The sequence below is a fragment of the Cyanistes caeruleus genome, chromosome 7, assembly GCF_971803275.1.
Source record: "Cyanistes caeruleus chromosome 7, bCyaCae1.hap1.1, whole genome shotgun sequence".
Taxonomy (NCBI): Eukaryota; Metazoa; Chordata; class Aves; order Passeriformes; family Paridae; genus Cyanistes; species Cyanistes caeruleus.
The window spans coordinates 6,908,094-6,926,581 of NC_141707.1; the positions used below are offsets into that span (position 1 = coordinate 6,908,094).

Genomic DNA, 18,488 nt, shown 5'->3' on the forward strand with positions numbered 1-18,488 from the left:
ACCCACTGAGACATGAGTATGACCTACAGAGGGCAATAAAAATTATGTAGTATTAGAGGACAAAGCACTGAAACAAAATGAATTGAAATACTGATTAATTTATGATACCCAAGGTAAATTAAAACTTGTAGAAGCATGTGGGTGGCTGATGAGCTTAATTTGTGTTGGAGACTGACAAGCAGTTTTTTATATAATTATTTATCAAATGGCTCCCTTGCTTATCACTTCTTGGTATTACAAAGGGCTCTCAAGATTTCTGGAGAAAGAACAAGACTGAACAGCCAGAGAGTGGTTTTTAGAATCAAACAACAAATGAAAGTATGTTTAATATGAAAAGGAGACAGGTGGGGCATCCACACATGAGCACAGGGAAGATCCCACACTATATTTTCTCAAGCCAGAGTGTATCTTAATAGGAAAGGAAGGCAGTGCTTCCTCTTCACTCAATTACAAACACCAAAAAAAAATAAAATAAACTTACTTGGCTAGTATTCTTTTTCTCAGCCTTGTGTTTTCTAGAGGAACTTTATACAATGGCAGTAATTCCATGAACATGGGAACTAATGAAGCTTTATTGTCAAAGGCTGGGGTAACTCAATGGATTTTTACCTGGGGTACATTACCAGTGCTAAAGGAGGTTTAGGTTTTAACACATGCAAAAAAAACCCAAAAAAACCCAAAAAACCCATAAACCAACAAAAAACCCATAATACCACAAAACAAACAGGTATTGAAGTTGCCATAATTGGAACAAATTCTTCATCTGGAAGTTGTGTAATGTTTGTAGGGTTCTCTAATTTCAAGAAAACACTTATCTCTGATGGGAGTCCTGCTCATGACTAAGGCAGGTGCAACATCCCCTTCACATGTGAATACTCTGTTGTTAGATGGAGCTCACCACTTCCCTTCTGCACCATCCCACTTATTTCCAGGAGAATTTTAAAAACCTGGTTTCTTTGAAACTTATCTTACTATCAAATGTAGCTGCAATTGAAAAATAGGTTCAAAATTATTAGTGGGATTGATGCTCTCAGATAGTGTGATAGCATGAGCTTCATTTTCTTAAGAAAGCAGAGGTGCTAGGGTTTTCCTGATGGAGTTAGAAAAAAATTATGTAAAAATTACACAGAGAAGTAGTGTGGTACCATACAGATACTATTCCAGCAGGTATTATATCACCTTAGCAATCTTCTGTAAAAATGAGAGTCTGGATTTCATAACACCAGTATTTTCAAAATGTTTCCAGACTACAATGTATGCTTTCTGAAGGGGGAGCTGAGAAAGAACACATGCACACACACAGGAAAGGGAGTATCAGCAGATACAGTAACAAAATCAGTCACAAAATAGATTTCTAGGACATAGTCCTTCCAATTCCAACTCATATATTCCATATTGCCTTCAGCAGTCTCACTCTCCTAAGTGAATACACTTCAGAATAAAATATTCAAATGATAAAACTGCTGCTCAGACACCAGGTCAGCTGATAAAATGCAGTGCAAATATTTTTGATTTACTGTTACACCATATTTTGAGATGCATCACATCAACAAAAAAAAATACATAAGCAGTCTGAGCCTGGTGATGATCCTGTGATGGGGATATTTTACCTTTTGTCTCAGGGATCTGCTTAGTATATCCGGACTCTAAATTTTCTAACGCAGCCTGCAAACCTGTAACCTGATTTTGAAAAGAGGAAAGAACAAGAGGAAGCATTATTAAAGCATTACTTTTGAAGTGTCTGTTCACAACACACAGCATTCATGTGTACCTCATTAATTCCATCTATAATTTTTTACTCTTGCTTATTGTCTCTAAGTTATGAACATAACTCTTAATTCAAGATTTTGGAAAGACCCAGAGCAAAAATGCAATAAAACACAAGCCACCCAGAATCCCTCAAAACACTTTTACAGCTCTATTAAAACAATGCAGACATACAGAATACCAGGGTTCTGACTACACCAGCAACTTTTAACAACTGCTGTCACTGCCCTGATCTCGAATTTAATGGCACAATATGACTTACAGCTTTGTCACAACAAAACATCACAAAATATGGTACTGTGCATTACAAAAAACTCATTGCTCTAGAGTGAATACAGTTCATAACTGCAGAGGTTCTACATACATATATATATATATGCCCCCGAATTTTCATAGCATTGGAACTGTTCCATGTTTTGTACTCCTGATTCAGCAGAACTCCATATGGGCATAAACTTCCTTTTCCTATAGGGCATTTTCCTTATTGAAATTTCAGTCACATAATCCTCACTGTTTTGTAAGTAAGCCTTGAGGTGACCAGAGAAAAAATGGAGGCAGAAGAAAGGAGGAAATGAGAGAGAGAGTGTGAGCATAGTAAATTCCTTTCAGTTTACCCACATATAATTGATGCTACTGCTGGAATGCATTTGTGTAGGGTTTTTTCTCTTTTTTTCCTATTTCTTTTCTTAAACACATGCCAGGTAATTTTCTGTTTGTCATCTCTTCTACCTGTGCTCATACTGCTTCCTGTCAAAGGGGCAGAATATCTTGTATACATCAGGTGAGATTAGAGAAGTAAAAATAATGTTCAAATATTCCACTCAAGACTGAAAAACTGTCTCTGATCTCTTAATGTATTTTTTTCTATGCTAGCAGGTATATTTAGGAAAAAATAAAATAATTAACAGTAATAAAAGTTAAAATAAGCTACTTCCAAAGGCATAGATGGAAGCATGGGAAGCTGTGTGAATGTTACACCTGCTGCACACTGCTGCTCTACAGCTCTACAGTGGGTATACACTGCCATCTATTACACCACGTTTCACACACTTTCACTGCTAATATTTCACCAAATCATGAAAACTCATAAAATATTCTGCTTCAGAATACTGCATAAGTGACTTGCTTTACCAGAAATATCCTGTGTATTTACCAAAGTGAAAACCAGAAGCTTCCTTACAGCTGTGCAAGTGGTGTTCACCACATTTTTACCTGCCCCAATGCTTTGTCTCTCTCCAAACTGGTTAACATTCTCTGTGTCAGGGAATTCTGGTATTTTTCTGACAGCTGCTTCAGCACTGGTTCATAGGATGCATAATGTGCCTTCAGCCTGTGAGCAAGAGGAGAAAAAATGATTCCTCACAGATGAGTTAAATCAGAGATTTATATATGCATAACTTTTCCCCTCCCCAAACAAATGAGTAAAATTGCCAAAAGGTCAACACAGAGGAGATAGTAAAGCTGTTTAGTATGTAACCAACCAGCTGCAATACCACAACAAAGGAGAAAAAAAAAAGGTGAATGAGTAAGAGGATTCACAGCTTGTTCAGTCACATCTTAAAACAATCCATCCAATTTTGTCCTGTTGTTAATCCTTTATACACATACTGCACATTAATTTGGGCTAATTTGTTTTCTTACAGATGGATTGTATTTCACTGGAAGAAAAAGAACTACAGCTGTTATCTGACTAGCAAATAAGATCCTTATCTGGACAAAACAGTCCTAATATGATCATGATTTCTTTCTTCACTACACATTACACTGTGAATACTTAAGCACTTTAATTCTTCAGACAAATTAAGATTTACACATGAAACGAGAAACATATGACACCAACAGCTCCAGAAGCACTGCATCCTGCAAAATGCTGAGTCACAGAGGACAGAGCAGTGTAGAGTGCTCTCTTGCATTAGCAGTGTGCTTTCCAAGGGTGGAGATGTAGAACACAGAGCTGCTATTACATGCACTGATGGATAACAACACCAACAAAACTCAGGGAATTCAGTGGAGCTGCAGATGTAAACCTCTCCCCAGTGTTATTTTAAAACTAGTGGTGGCATAAACACGTGCAAAGGAGAGATCCTAAACTCAGCTCCTATTTAGAAATTAAATCACTATAAGTCTGTAGCAATGGACTGGTTTGGGCTTATTTGTAAGCAAAGAAACATAGCAAGCTTCTTACTGGAAGTTCAAGATGACAGAAAATGCCAACTATGGGAATCAGGAATGCAAAGGTTCTGAATTTGGTGTGATAATATTTACCCTCAAAATGGGCAAACATTCTAAACAGAAATCACCACCTATTTATGGCAAAAGATCTGGATAAAAAAAAAAAAACTCCTTTTTGTTTCCAACTATTAGAAATACCATGCATTCATTAATGCATATTGCACCATAGAAAATCCACCAGAAATAAATCACTGGAAATTCTTTGATCTCTGTGTGGCACACTGAGCTGCTGTTTACCAGGACACAACTAAATGCAGCTAGACTCACTTCAGATTTCATAGTGTTATCTCATTATCAGGCTACATTAATTAATTACACTAATGCTACATGTATAGCAACTCAAATTACTTTGTACCTTTTCATTTCACAAATCAGCTTGTTTTTCTCCTGGACCACTCGCTTATGATGCATTCGATGGAAGTCTCGTTCTTTCTGCATTTTTAGGAGAGCCTCTTCTGTTTTACTGTGTGTAAAAAAAGAAAATGCAAGGCAGCAGTGTTAGTCTCCTCCTGTGAACTGCATCAAGGTATGCTGAATACATATGGAATTAATTTTCAGACCTGCACATGTCTACTGTATCTAAGCTGGAAGCTCTTGGTAGTACAACCTGTGCTGAATAATATGTTCTTTTGAGATCTCTTTGCTGCCAGCTGAGGTTCAAAACCATGGGTACTCCTCTGTTTCCCTCAGATCCTTCAGACAGAATCCATAAGGATTCTGGCATCATAAATCTCAGAGTTGAGGTCAACTTTACGCTAAGCATGAGGAGACTCACGGAGATACAAAAACCAATCCTCTTGTTTAAAATTCTATGTAAAAGTGTATTGATAATACTGATAATATACTGAAAATACTGGTTTTTTAAAAAAAATATTTACATCACATCTGTATTGTTGCCTTGCAAATTAATTTGGAGAGCCTTCTGGAAAAAGCTGGGCCAAAAAAATTTTAGGCTCTCTTCAATCATATTTGTAACCTGTCCTCAGGTGTTCCTTGGATGTGAGAGCAGGCAGCAAAATGATTCCATTTCAAAATTAACTGTAAACATACTGATAAACTGCTATTCTCTGAGCACATTCTACACACAGCTATGGGACACCCTGAGATGTTCTGCTTCATAAACTTAAAAAGAAAATATTCTGTATATATTCGGTACATTTTCCCCTTGCCTTTACTGATATGGGTTTGGCAGGAAAGATTAGTAGATGAATTGTTTAATTGCAAAGGAAGCTTGAAATTAACTTGCACTGAAATTAGATATGTGCTTCTTGCAGAAATAAAGCTCATTTCCTCCGCATCAGGAGCTGAAGAACTAGGTAAAACCAAAATGAAAACAGAGTATGACAAAATCAGAGGTCCAGGAAGAAGATCCATAACTGCCAGTGCATTATATTTAATAATTTAAAATATAAATCATTTATTAATACAAATAATTTATATTTGCTGTATATGCAAGGACTCTATTTGTTACCTTTACAAAGTATCATACTGAGCCATTTTTATGTGAACTGGTGCTTGTAGCACAGGCCTGAAGGAGAGCCCAGTGAATTCATGCCATGGAGCCAGGCAGGGCTGCCACTCCCGGGGCACACACATCCTGCTGTGTGCACAAACACCATGAGCTGGAGATATAAAGACCACATTAATGATTCTGCTCAGGCTTCTACAAACATTTGAGAGGTAAATGAATCAGTAGTCTCAGGATAATTCTGGGAAACAACTCCCTCACGACACCACGCTCAAAGTCTGACTTGCCATAAAGACCTTGAATGCAACCCCTGCCCCTTCAGAGCTCAGCAGATGGCTCATTTTGAGCATAAAAGATGTTGCTACAGCTATAGCAAAGCCAATATCCATTTCTTTTAGGGAAGATATATGTCAAAGTCTGCAGGTCTCTCCATTGAAACTCCTCTCAAGCAAGTACTTCTGTTAAAATAGCTAAAGAGGACAGGGTGCAGCAAACCCAAGCAGGAATTTTCAGAGGCATTACATGCCCTGATCCCACTGAATTTATGTGGGACTACATTCCCCAGGATGCTGCAAGTCATAGCCCTAAAATTTCAATTTAAATAAAGACAGTTTTAGAAAACATTTACTTTCAGTCTTTAACTCCATCTAGTTTACATGGCACTTAGAAGCAAAGATGCTAAATGCACCATGTAATTAAACAGCTGCATTTAAATACAGTGCACAACACAAAAAGTGTGCACCTTATTTTTCCATGATGTAGGTGAAAAATATGTGCAGGAATGGTTAGATTTTGGTACAGAAACAGGAACTGGACTGAGAATTTTGTTGCTAATGTCACTAACCAAAATAATAAATACAGCTTCCAGGATTACTTTCTATTTTTACCATTACTTTGGCTGTAAGCTGGGTGTGTATTTGTGAGCAGGCTTCCAAAAAGGAAAGAAAGGTACCTGCAAATGTTACAGTTCCTAACTGATGCTGTGAACTCAACTACATACCTCAGGCAAAAGCTTGACACAACTTTAATTCCATCTACCTAAGAAATTCCTAAATATTTAAAGAGCTTTTAAATATCAAAGTTCACAGTCCCTGTGACCAACACAATCTTACCATGACACAACATTTGTCTGGCTGCACATGTTTCAATAAATAGGCAACAGACAGGGTTTGGCTATAGGAAAACACAAAATTATCTGGTATTCAAATCATTTTATATCATCAGATAAGCAGAATTTAACATGACTATGAAATTGCAATCTATTTTCAGTTCAGAAAAATGTTACCAGACTATTAAGTGACCAGACACCACTGAAGATGATGAACTAGAATTAACTAGTCTCATTAACAATTATCAGTATTATTTAGAAATATTTCCTGCATATTGTGAGGAAAGCCCATGCTTCCATTAGGGAAACATTCAGCAGATAACAGCACCCCTTAGCAATCAGCTGGGGCTCAAATGTAGCCTTAGAGATAAAATGGAGCACATTTGAGGTACCCTTTAACTAGTGTCACATGGCAAAACAATGTAAAATTAGTTTTGCTTTCTGTCACCACATAATGGTCATTTTTAGAAATCATTTAAATAAAGATTAGTAATGTATCTAAATCTTAAGGCCATAACTATACTTAGTTTTGGAGTAAAAGGATTATGCTGATATTTATTTCTTTTAATGCATGCAGAGACATCAAGATGCCTTCAGACATTGCACAAGCTATAAAAAATACATGCTCACGATACAGAGGAAATGAAGCTAACTGTAATTTTCTCTTTAAATAATGAAACACCACAGTGAAATCTAACCAACAGCCTGCAATCTACTCAATTTGCCCCCCTGCTTGCATGCAATCATGTAAATACTGTATTAAAATACCCAAAATACAATTACAGCTAGCTTCTAGACACTAAATGTCTTCCACCAATTGCTAAACCACATTAAAGTGGGAGGTAATTGGTTTACAGTCATTTATCCTGGGCCCCCATACTGCACAAGTCCCAAATAACATCTCTTTTCTGCAAGATGGCCGTCCAGAGTACCAAGCTCAGAAATACCAAATGTAATTAAAAGCTTTTCTCAATTACATTTCACAGCACCGTAGCTCTCAATCAATGTTTTCTGAGTAATCCACAGAGCAAAATACAGGACTTCCCTTGCTCATAAATCCTTGGTTTCTAACCAGTCAAATCAGCATTTCTCCCATGCTCTCAGGCATTCTGCCTTCTGAGTCATTCCCTCTGAAAACCTGAAAATTCACATTGTCCTCCCAGTAGTTTTGGCTCCTGCTGGAATATTTACCACAGAAAAGTCAGTGACTCAAGTTACTAAATGTATGAACAAGAAAAAATGTTGTTAAAAGTCACTACAGTAAATGGATTTAGTATACAGTTTTAGGACCAGGGTTTATCCAAAAGGCATAAAAGAACACTGTAGCCCATGGTATGTACAGCAGAAATGCTCAGTTTCACACATTTCAATTATTTCAGAAGTATTGCTTTTATTCATAGATTAATCCAAACAATGTATATGAAACGAACGTCACAAATGCTGAACTTTTAACATTAGTATCAGTGAGATCTTTGAAAGTTATTTGAAATGAAAAGGCTGGAAAGTGAAGTACTGACAGAGTACTGTTGGCACAGAGCAAGTTTACACCTGCCTATACTGCATTCCAGTAATAGCTTACAGCCTATGGAAATAAAGCTCTCCCTGCAAGTGGACAAAGGGGGGGTTTTGTTTCAGCAGTGTTTTCACAAGGCACCTGCAGAAAACCTGCAGTGTGCAACAGGAAAGGACAGTGAACAAGGTGTGCTGGCACAGAATCTGTGTCACACAGAACTGCCCTCAGTCTCAGTGCCCTCTCTGCAACACCAAACCAGTGACATGACCCATTTGTTTGCCACCAGAGTGTTGCTGCTTTAGGTTCCAACAAACAGCAGAATGTGAAAAAGCAGGGCCCAGTTTCAGTTTGTGGACTGAAAGAGTTTGTGGATTGTGAGTGTTGGGATTTCACCTAACAGAGAACCTGTAGCAACCCAATATACCAGCACTTCTTTCCCTCTCCTGCTTGCTCCTAGTTGCACATTATCATGTCATCTTTCAGCTTTTTAACCAGAGAGCTGCTGTAAAAATTCTTCTGACACCCCATGGAGTATATTCTTATGAGAAAAAAAAAAAAAACAAACAGCTCATTCAGACCATAGTGTAATCAGTTTGAGATTTATATTGTTAAATAATCATGTAGCAATAAAAGAAACCCAGGAAAACCCTTATCAAGTCATAATCAACTCAGATTATTTTGTTACAGTATTATTTTATTGTAGCATGTTCTGCTACATAGAAGGGGTGAAGAGGGGGAAGAAGAGAGAAAAAAAGGTGGGGGGAAAAAAGAAAATAAAGCTCATTGAAATTACTACTGTCAAGGATAAATTTCATGAGGGCCACATTTTGTCCTTCCTTCTTTTACTCTGCATGACTGCTTCTTACTCTCCCCCACTCATATGAGACACAATCTTTGAGTACCCTTCTTTGTCCAAAGAAGCTGCAGATTAAAAAAAGACATGCTTTCTCTGTGGTCTGTCTCCCAGTGCATCATTATACTTAACTACACTACATCTGACTTGCCACTGTTTATTCAACTACTTGACTGTTGCCAATTAATTAATTAATTTAAAATGTAATAAATCATTACAATCAGAAAATAATTAAATTACCATTAGCAGCAGCAATGATTATTTAACATATGAATAGTTTGGGGGTTTTCTTCATAGAAAGGAACAACTTTGATTAATATTTTTTGTTGCATTAAACAAAAACAATTTGAGGAATCCTGAGGAAAATTAAAGAGATGGAATTAACTTTACAGTTCCATGTTTTGAAACCACACACTGGCAAAATGGGAGTGCATCATTAGGCCTCAGAGTACATTCCAAATGAACACACACATGTGCAAACACACATTTCTCCAGAAAAGGCCTGTGACACAGGGTTCATTACCACATCTCTCCATTTTATAGGCTAAGCATTTTAACTCTGATGCCTGAAGTACTGCAGACTTGTAGGATAAACTCTAAAATGTACACATGAGCATAATCAATGATGGTAATTTACTCTGACACACCATTACAACTAGGCCCAGAGAGATGGATTTTTTGTGATTAAAAAAATGAAGAATAAATGTATAGTGATTTTTTTTTCCTACACTGAAGGTTTGTGGTAGCTGTAATTTATAGTACTGTAATACAAAATGCACATAACAATTTATTTTTTTAGTTCTACCTATTAGGCTCTCATGATTCTCTGTAGTAATTTGTTATGATTACTGGATATTGAAAATTATTTTTGGACTACTAAATACAATAAAAAGAAATTAAGATTTACGTTTCTAACAGAACTCAGATAAACATGAACTTTAATTATAAATGTCACTAGAATTAAAAGTCTGTGTAGCCAGCATAACAAACAGATACTATTTTTCCCTAAGTACTTGGATTTCCTTTATCTGGCCATCTCCTACCACATTTAAAGTTTCAAAAAAACCAAGTAACATACGTGACAGAGTGTTTGTAGTTTTCCAGATCTTTCTTCAAGCTCTGATTCTCAGTCTCGAGTTGCTGGTTGCGGGTGTACACGTTTGGAACCAGCCCAGCATCCCCAACTGTGAGCACACCCTTCTCAATCAGTTCGTACCTGGTAGAAAAGAAACAGATTTCTTTTACTTATTCCATGTTTCCATTTCCTCACTTCACTCATGTTTTCCTTCTCGTGCTACCATTTACCTAAACTAGAATCACAGCAATGTTTACCATCTTAAATTTCTATGATCATTAAGAATTCACAGCAGTGAATTCACTGCCCCAGCACGCTGTTCTATTCTACTGCTTTTCATTCTAAAATGTGTATTGCTCATAATAGCCAAGACACATAACACAATACTTCACATTAAACAATTCTTTTCTTCCTTCCTTCTAAACAGCTTAAATAAAAACAGAAACAATTATTCTTGTTCAAATAGCATTTGTATATACTCACAGTCCTTTTTATCTCACATGTTCAAATACATCAAGTTTGGGGGTTTTTTTGGGGGGGTGATTTTTGTTTGCTTGTTTGTTTGTTTGGTGGGGGTTTTGTGTTTGCTTTTGGTTGTTTTTTCTGAGGACTCAAATAAGGTGTAGATAATAAGGGTGAATGAACAATTTTCAACAAGGAATAAGAGCCCATATAGGGAAATTCCTTTATTCCTTCCTGTTTATTTTCCCTCACCTTATTTAATTATATTTACCAATATTTACCTATTTTACTAGCCCCTGAGAACACTTGATTCTGTGATATAGGAGGCTGACAGTTGCTTTAGTTAAATACTTGCACAAACTGAGCTTGATTTTAAGTAAAAGTATCTAAAGCAGCCTGGAATGCTGGGTTGCACCCTAGGAATTTCTACAGCTCCAGCAATAATATCTACTCATTCAGCATCCGATTTTAGGGCTATCCATCTTCTGGTGATTCATGTCAGTAAAACATAAGAATACAGCACACACAGAAGAGTGAGACCTCAGCCATGACATCAGCTCACCAGAGGCTGCATGGAGCTGTAACTAACTTAAATTAGATAAACACCATAACCCCACAACAACTCTGCCAGGAAAATATTCTGGGTGGGAGCTCACTAGAGGGAGCAACATGAATATTATTTGCCTTTTCAGGTGAAAAATATATTGAATCTGTGCATTTTTTTGTTTCCAAGTAATAAGGAAGTATGAAAAGAACAGAAGTAAATAGAAATAAAAATTATACTAAACACTATCTCCTACACCTGGATATAAGAAGCAGATCTGAAATCTAAAGACAGTAATCACCAATATCATTCATCAATAATCATGCTGCTGAAACAAAAAGTATTTCTGAAAAAAAAAGCAACCTTTAATTAACATCCTCCAAAAAATTTAAGGGGAATGTTAGTATCTCTGCCCAAATGACTTCCTGCAGTCAGATATGTATTTGCATTCTGAGGATACTTCTTGGAATGCTTATCCCTCTGAATTAAGCTGTCACATTCAGCACCAATAGATGAAAGGCTTTTGAAAAATTCATCTGAACATGTCCACAGTAAAATTCATACTATCATCACATCATTTTCTTAAGTAAATTACTGTAGGAACAGGCTCTAACACTAAGAGAGAAGCTTAGGGTTTTTTTTTCTTTCCTCCAAACAGTGACTGATGCACAGGTACAATTCCTATCATAAATATTGCAAATAAGGGCAGCCTCATGGCAGAAATTCACAACTCTGGGTACTCCTTTACTTGCTGGAAGTATTTCTCCACTGAATGCCCTCACTACACTTCATGAAAACCACCAAGTATCTGCATGAAGACTTATCAAACATGGATAATTGATGAACCTCAACTCCAGCAGAGCTAAAAATTCAGAAAGACAATTTTCACAAAAACACAATTAATACCAATAAATTCACTACACCCTTGTCTAAGAACAGTACTGAAAGTGACTGTTTTTGTGCATGTAGCAGAAATAGAAAACCACACAACAAACAGCACTGAGAAATCTCATTATCTTTCATCACCCTGGTCCTGTAAATCTCACAGACCTCCTCCATACCGAGCTGACTGCCAAATAGCTGCTCCTCTCACTTCTTTCATTGCACATGGAAATTAACTTAGTTCCATGCACACACAGGTATTTTACTAAGCTTCTCAGAACTACTGAGTTATAATTCTTAAATCACTATTAAAAATTAACCAAGAATCTTGAAACCTAAGGAACAGATGGTTAACTATGATTTTGTCATCAAAGCTCAGTGCAGACTGACTGAAAGTAATACATTATTGCTATATACTTTACATTATAACTCCTAGAAACTGGATTTCAAAGGAAATAAATTGCAGAGAGGCTCTGCCATAAACTGATAGCTCAGGATGACCTGGGCTTTTGGGATTAGGAGGGAGAGACTGGCAGATGCAGGAATTCACAGCTGATCAGCCTCTGTGCTTCATACTTAAAAGCTGTCAATCCAGTATCTTCAATAAACAACAAAAGTGCTATCAAGTCTTGCATAACCAATAAACAGAAAATTTAATGGAAAATTAGATATTCAAAAAATAATTTAACTGTAAAGTTCCTTAAAGTATAATGGGAATAAAACGTTTATGTGCAAAACAGCCTACATAATTAAAGAAAAAAATCGCTACAGCTGTTATAAAATTATTCATTACTTCACTGAAAAATAAAAGTTTTGGTATAAAATAAACCTTAATCAAATCACAGCATTTTATAGAGCTGGATAGAGTAACAGTGTTTTCCCAAACTCCAAAATAAACACAGACAATTTGGTCCCATTTAAGTGACCTTTAGATCTCAAACAGACAATAATTTCAAAGCCAGTCTTTTGATAAATTTTCTCTACGTTAATTAATTTCTCATTTTAAATTCCATTAGTACTTGATCACCACAGCATGAGAGCAAGAGTGTCGTCCCAATACATAATGAGGAACCCGAGTACACTAATCTGCTCTCACTTTCATTAATATTGTAAATTATCCATTTCAAACCAACATGAAACGTTTTGAAATAAGGTATTAATGCAGAAAGTCTCTATACAGTAAGATTAGATACTGACATGCTGAGCTCATTTGTAAAGCTACTGAAATTAAAAGTATTATTTATAGAGAAAAAATATATGTACAGCTAAGAATTTACAAGATAGGGCCTGTTAAATCCTGCACTTTCTGTTAAAAAGCAATTTGAATTTTGCCACTGATATAAAGTCAGACTCTGTGTGCTTCAAAGAAAGCCATAGCTTCAAAACAAGGTCACTGTTTGTATCTGTCTAGCATTAATTATCTTTTAGCATAAGAACTAGTAGACTTCAAACTTAATGATATTCATATCAGTTCTTTTTCTGAGAAAGAATACAGGAGTATAGTGACCTTTCTCCAAAGAATCATTTAAGTCCATTGTTATGCTATCAAAAAGCAGATCATTAATAATTCCAAAGGCAACACTAGATTGATAAGACCAGAGCCTTGCAAATGACAGCACAGGTTCCACACCTGAGAATATTTCTAAGAAAATTTAAAAGCTTCAATGCTTTTGTATGAAAAAATAAGATGTTTCTGACTTTTTTTAATTTTCGAATTACACAATTTGAAGGGACTTTACTAAAAGAAACCCTCTGAAACTTCTCATGTTTGAAACTGAGAACAAGGTTAATCAGAGAGGTATTTCTACTTTTCAGGATTTCTCCAACATAACCTTCTGATTCAAAGCAAGTCTGCAGCTTCATGTATTTCAACAGAACTTTATGACAAGTATCATCTTTTGCTCCAAAGTAATTCAGCTCTCCTCCAAAGCTTTGCAGCACTCCTAACACATGATTTTTAAGCAACAGTAAAATAAATATACATCCTGCAGGATATATGAAGAGAGTGGTGTATTTAAACAAAGTTGCACCTTTAAACTTGTGCATAAACTATGGACAAAATCCCTGCAACCTACAAAGAAGATAGCAACAGCTCAAGAGTTTAATATTCTTCTGATTACTGTATAAATTAAACCTTAAAAGTAAAAAAAATCATATTTGTTAACTGCTGTACCAAAAAATTACCAATTAATAAATATTCTGATTATTCTACCCAAACAAGGGTTCCTCATTCTCAACAGGTATACATTTATTTGTTAAAACACTACATATTTAAGAATGACTTGTACTCAGGTGAGTTTTCTGAAAAAATATCCTGAAGTACCAAAGATGTTTGAATCCTGACCATCTAATTCCCAAAGCAACATGGTTACTTAAATTATTTTACCATTCAGTCTGGAAGCAGTCAAGGGTTCTAGACATTCCCAATCTGACCAGGAAATTGCAGAAGAAGTCATCCATTGCTTGAGGTATTTCTGATATTGATTTCTCAGGAGTCAGAACCGACTGTAAAGCCTGAAATTAAATTTTGATAACTGTTAAAACTTACAAGAGAAATGTCATGATCATACTTTCTATTTCTGAAGTCATCTAAAGTCACAGATCTACTGGAGTACATCTGAATGTTCCCCTTGTCTTTACAGATCAGAAGTGTAATCAGTGATCCTTCTAATGGCAAGGTTTGTGAAAGGTTATAAAAAATAACTCAAACCCCCCCCTTTATTTAAGCAGGTATTCCAAACCTGACATCACCTGCTAGAGCCTTGATAGTATTAATACTGATGGATGATCTTATGGATGATCTTTTGTCACTGACCAGAGTAAAAATCAGTCCTTATCTAATGCAGGATGTAGCAGTCCAAGGTGCCAGTAGAATGGCTTGTATGCTTTTTGTAATGGTGCGTGCAATGGAGGGACAGACAGAACCTCAATTCCATCACCTGATCCCTTGGGAATAATTCTCACAAAGATCAAGTGTTCCTTGCCTCTTAAGGAGCCCTGGAGGAAGCTGCCTGAAACAGCAGTGCTACAGGTGTTAGCAGAAGGCAGATGGTGCAGCAGGGCTTCATGTGCAGCTCCCCCAGTGCCACCCAGACACACAGCTCTGCAGAGAAGGTCAGCTCACAAGGCAAGGCAAGCACATTGCCAAAGGCAGAATCAACACAGAACAGAGCAGTCCTACTTCAGGGAAAAAGGAAAAAAATCCCTTTCACAGCTTTCTGATGCAATGCAAATCTCTTCCCTTCACACAACCCCATTCAGCCCACTCAGCACACAGCTTCAGATCTCCCAGGGAGAATGCAAGGAGGGAAAAAAGAAAAATATGACCCAGTCTGAGACTACTCCCCTACAAAAAACATTTAAAGACAATGAGATGAGACTGCCACAAGTTGGCAGCCAAAGGGGTGGCCTTATTTCAGTCAGATATCAAATAAATTGCAGTGACTTGACATACCTAACTATGAGGGTCCTGGCTTGTGGGAACTCCACGTGGGCACAGTGCCACGATGGACCTGCTCAACAATGCATGACAAACTATTGCATTGCACATGCATCTTGGTGAGAGATTATAAAAAATACCACAAAACTGAAAAAAAAAAAAAAACCCACAGAGAGATTTATCAAGCTATGCTAAAGGCTGAGACTGCAAATCATTTCCTCCACCCATTTATAAAAGAATCTGTAAGGCCAGGGATTTCTGATAACTCCATTCATTTATGGCTTATTCATGCCCTTAGTGGCAGCTCTCTCACCGTGAGTGCATAAATTACCTGGAGATAAAAGCATTTCTCTCGATAAAATAAAAACACTGGAAAAACCTCTTGGCCATTTTGTATAACACAGAAAATGTTGTCTTCAATCCAACCAACTTACCTAATATAACCAGAAAGGAATTGTACATATCTGATGAAGGCCATGTAACACTACCTTATGACTAATACAATATGCCAAGTGCAATGTAATATTTAGCATATTTTCATTACTAGAGCTCCAGTACATCAGGCAGGTCTATTTTCTATCTGTGGTAATACAAGAACCAAAGAGTACATGGGCAGACATGCAGATGCATCCCTTGGCTTGCTTCTTTCTTTACTCCAAGTGAGGCAAATGTCTAATATTGCTGCTCATAGTTTTCCAAACACATCTGTAAAGCCAGGCTTCGGAAGAAGTGACACAGCTTGATTCCTTTAATAAATGGAAATTCGATAGGAATTCATTTCATCCGTGCAGAAGAGAATTTATTAGCGACACATCAGCGCTGAGCATCATTTGAGGAACCAAAGCTCATGAAGGGAGAAATGAATTCAGTCTAACAGGCACAGAATTGCAACAGGACCTCGGGAAACCAAAACTGAAGCTCATTCCCAGATTTTGGGAGTGATATTAGGCCAACCACTTGCTTCAGTTTCATTGTAACCATGGCTGACCACCAAGAGAATAGCACAACAAGAATTTTGTGGCATTTATTTACTTGTTTGTAAATGAGGAAAATACAATCAATTAACATGATGCAAACAGCAAAATATCTGCTATATTTTATAGCAGTTGTAGGGATAAAACCATCTTATTAAGAGTCTGACCATGGGGTCAAAATAAATTATTTATATGCTTTTTTTCTTTGTGTTAATTAAAATGTTTTTAAAAATTGTGGGTGTAAAGATTGTAAATATGGCCAGTAAAATAAATTAATTTCTAAGAGCTTAATTTCAGGAACTTGCACAGCACTTCTAAGGATTTCTGTCCTGCAAGAATTTCTCTTGACTGAAGAAATAATAACACCTAATAAATTAATAGCTTCTCTGGAAAACAAGGTAAGATGTTCTTGAAAAACTTACTAAATTTAAGAAGAATATAAAAAGGGAATTCAAGGATTTAAACATGGTCAAACAAACTGAAAATCAAGCATACATTAATTGCAACATTAGTGAATGTCAATGTAACCTCTCATTATCACTGAAGATATTAAGAGGACAAAAACCCTGGAAGGAAAGTCTAACAGCTAACTAATGAAGAAAGTTTTTCAGCCAGCTTTCATTTCTGTGGGGCTTTCCAGAAGTTTTGCATCCTTTTTCTACAGTCCCTATCAGCTGAATGTTTTCTTTTATATGTAGAATATTTTTTGCTTGTGTTGAAAAATAATTTATATTACTTAAAAATGTCTCAAATAAAAAAAAAAAAAAGTAAAACCAGAAAAAAAGAAGTAGGGATGTGCTTAAGGGCAAATTATGTTACTCACTTTAGAAACTCTGGATAGTTTTAGTATCTGCAATTGGAAAATACCAAATTTTTAATATTTCTGGACGATCACTGATCTGTGCAAGTAGCATTGCACCTTAATATGGGGCTACATACACAAGTAAACAGCAAGTTAAGTAGCAAATACACACAATCACTTAAAACTATCATCCAGGTTATGCTTATTATATAAGTTAATTTATTTTAGCCAAAAATAGGCCATTTATTTATCATGTGAAGAAGACAGCCTTCTACTTTGCTTCCTAGCTCAGAGTTTGGATGTTGATTCCATATTAATTTACAGGAAACAGTGCTTCGAACCTGGGCTACCAGAAGCACTTGGCTTTCCCAGGGAGTTAATATCAAACAGTCGAGTCAGTGAGCTTCACAAAATACACAGTAAATCATTATGAAAGCTGTCAGGGAACTAGAAAGTTTATTAGAACATTTCTCTATTCATATCTTTCTGTCCAAAGGCTGAAAACATTACTTCAGTTTCAAAATTATGGAAAAAATGAAGCCTCCAAGTAACAAATCAAGCAGGAAGAAGACAGACAACTCTTAACATAAGCTTAAAATCAAAGCGAATTTGAGTTTGAGCACAAATTATCTGCTGGTTTTAAGGAAAGGTAGCAGTTTCTTCAGTTTGATTAACTGGGATAGACCCTAGCATACTGTTTTCTACCACTCCAAGTTCAACAAATCAATGAAGAGGTAAAAGATTATTTAAATACAGCACTGTCAAAAGATCAATAGGTTAAAAATACTATCCCTTTTTTCACTTTCTATTTTAACATCAACTCAAACAGTAAAACAACCATAACCTCAGCTATCCCTAAGGAACATGAAGAATTTCCACTACTTCCTTAGCATTAAGCATTTGCCATCTCGAGCACTGCTGCAATCTTTCCCTTCATTTTCAGGCATATTCCCTTCATTTTCAGGCATCAGGTTTAATACATATAAAACTCTATTATTGTGAGTTTCTAGACAGAGTTTGATCTAAAGTACAAAACTGATCTGTTGATAAGCACAAGTGCAGAGGAAAACACACATTTTCCCTCCATTTTAAGTATCATTCACTTAATTTCATCTTTTCACTATTAATCATTTACTTCTGCAAAACAAAGACTATGACTGTAGCCTTCTGATGAGGCTACAAGATAGTGGTGATATTGGAAACACAGCATGGAAAATCATTTTTCCATTAGATTGTTAAAAACAAGTAAATTCAGGTAAATCCTATTGTGAAAAAGGCAATACAACAATCCCATTGTCTAACTCTGAATTATTACACTACTGCTTTGAAATCAAACTGTAAATGTAAGGAATGTTAAAACTAATGGTGT

General features: G+C 36.3%; 1 protein-coding gene across 4 annotated transcripts in view; it reads right to left on the reverse strand.

The window, feature by feature from the left end:
* The window catches only part of SPAG16 (sperm associated antigen 16), a 358,732-nt gene that overhangs the window by 336,360 nt on the left and 3,884 nt on the right, over positions 1-18,488 (reverse strand). For all 4 annotated transcript variants that reach the window (XM_023930625.2, XM_086896301.1, XM_086896300.1 and 1 more), the window contains exons 4-8: positions 14,291-14,418; positions 10,020-10,157; positions 4,355-4,462; positions 2,980-3,097; positions 1,611-1,680 (exon numbers count right to left, since the gene is read on the reverse strand). In XM_023930625.2, the coding sequence (XP_023786393.2) occupies positions 1,611-1,680; positions 2,980-3,097; positions 4,355-4,462; positions 10,020-10,157; positions 14,291-14,418 (562 nt within the window). The remainder of the gene's footprint in view (positions 1-1,610; positions 1,681-2,979; positions 3,098-4,354; positions 4,463-10,019; positions 10,158-14,290; positions 14,419-18,488) is intronic.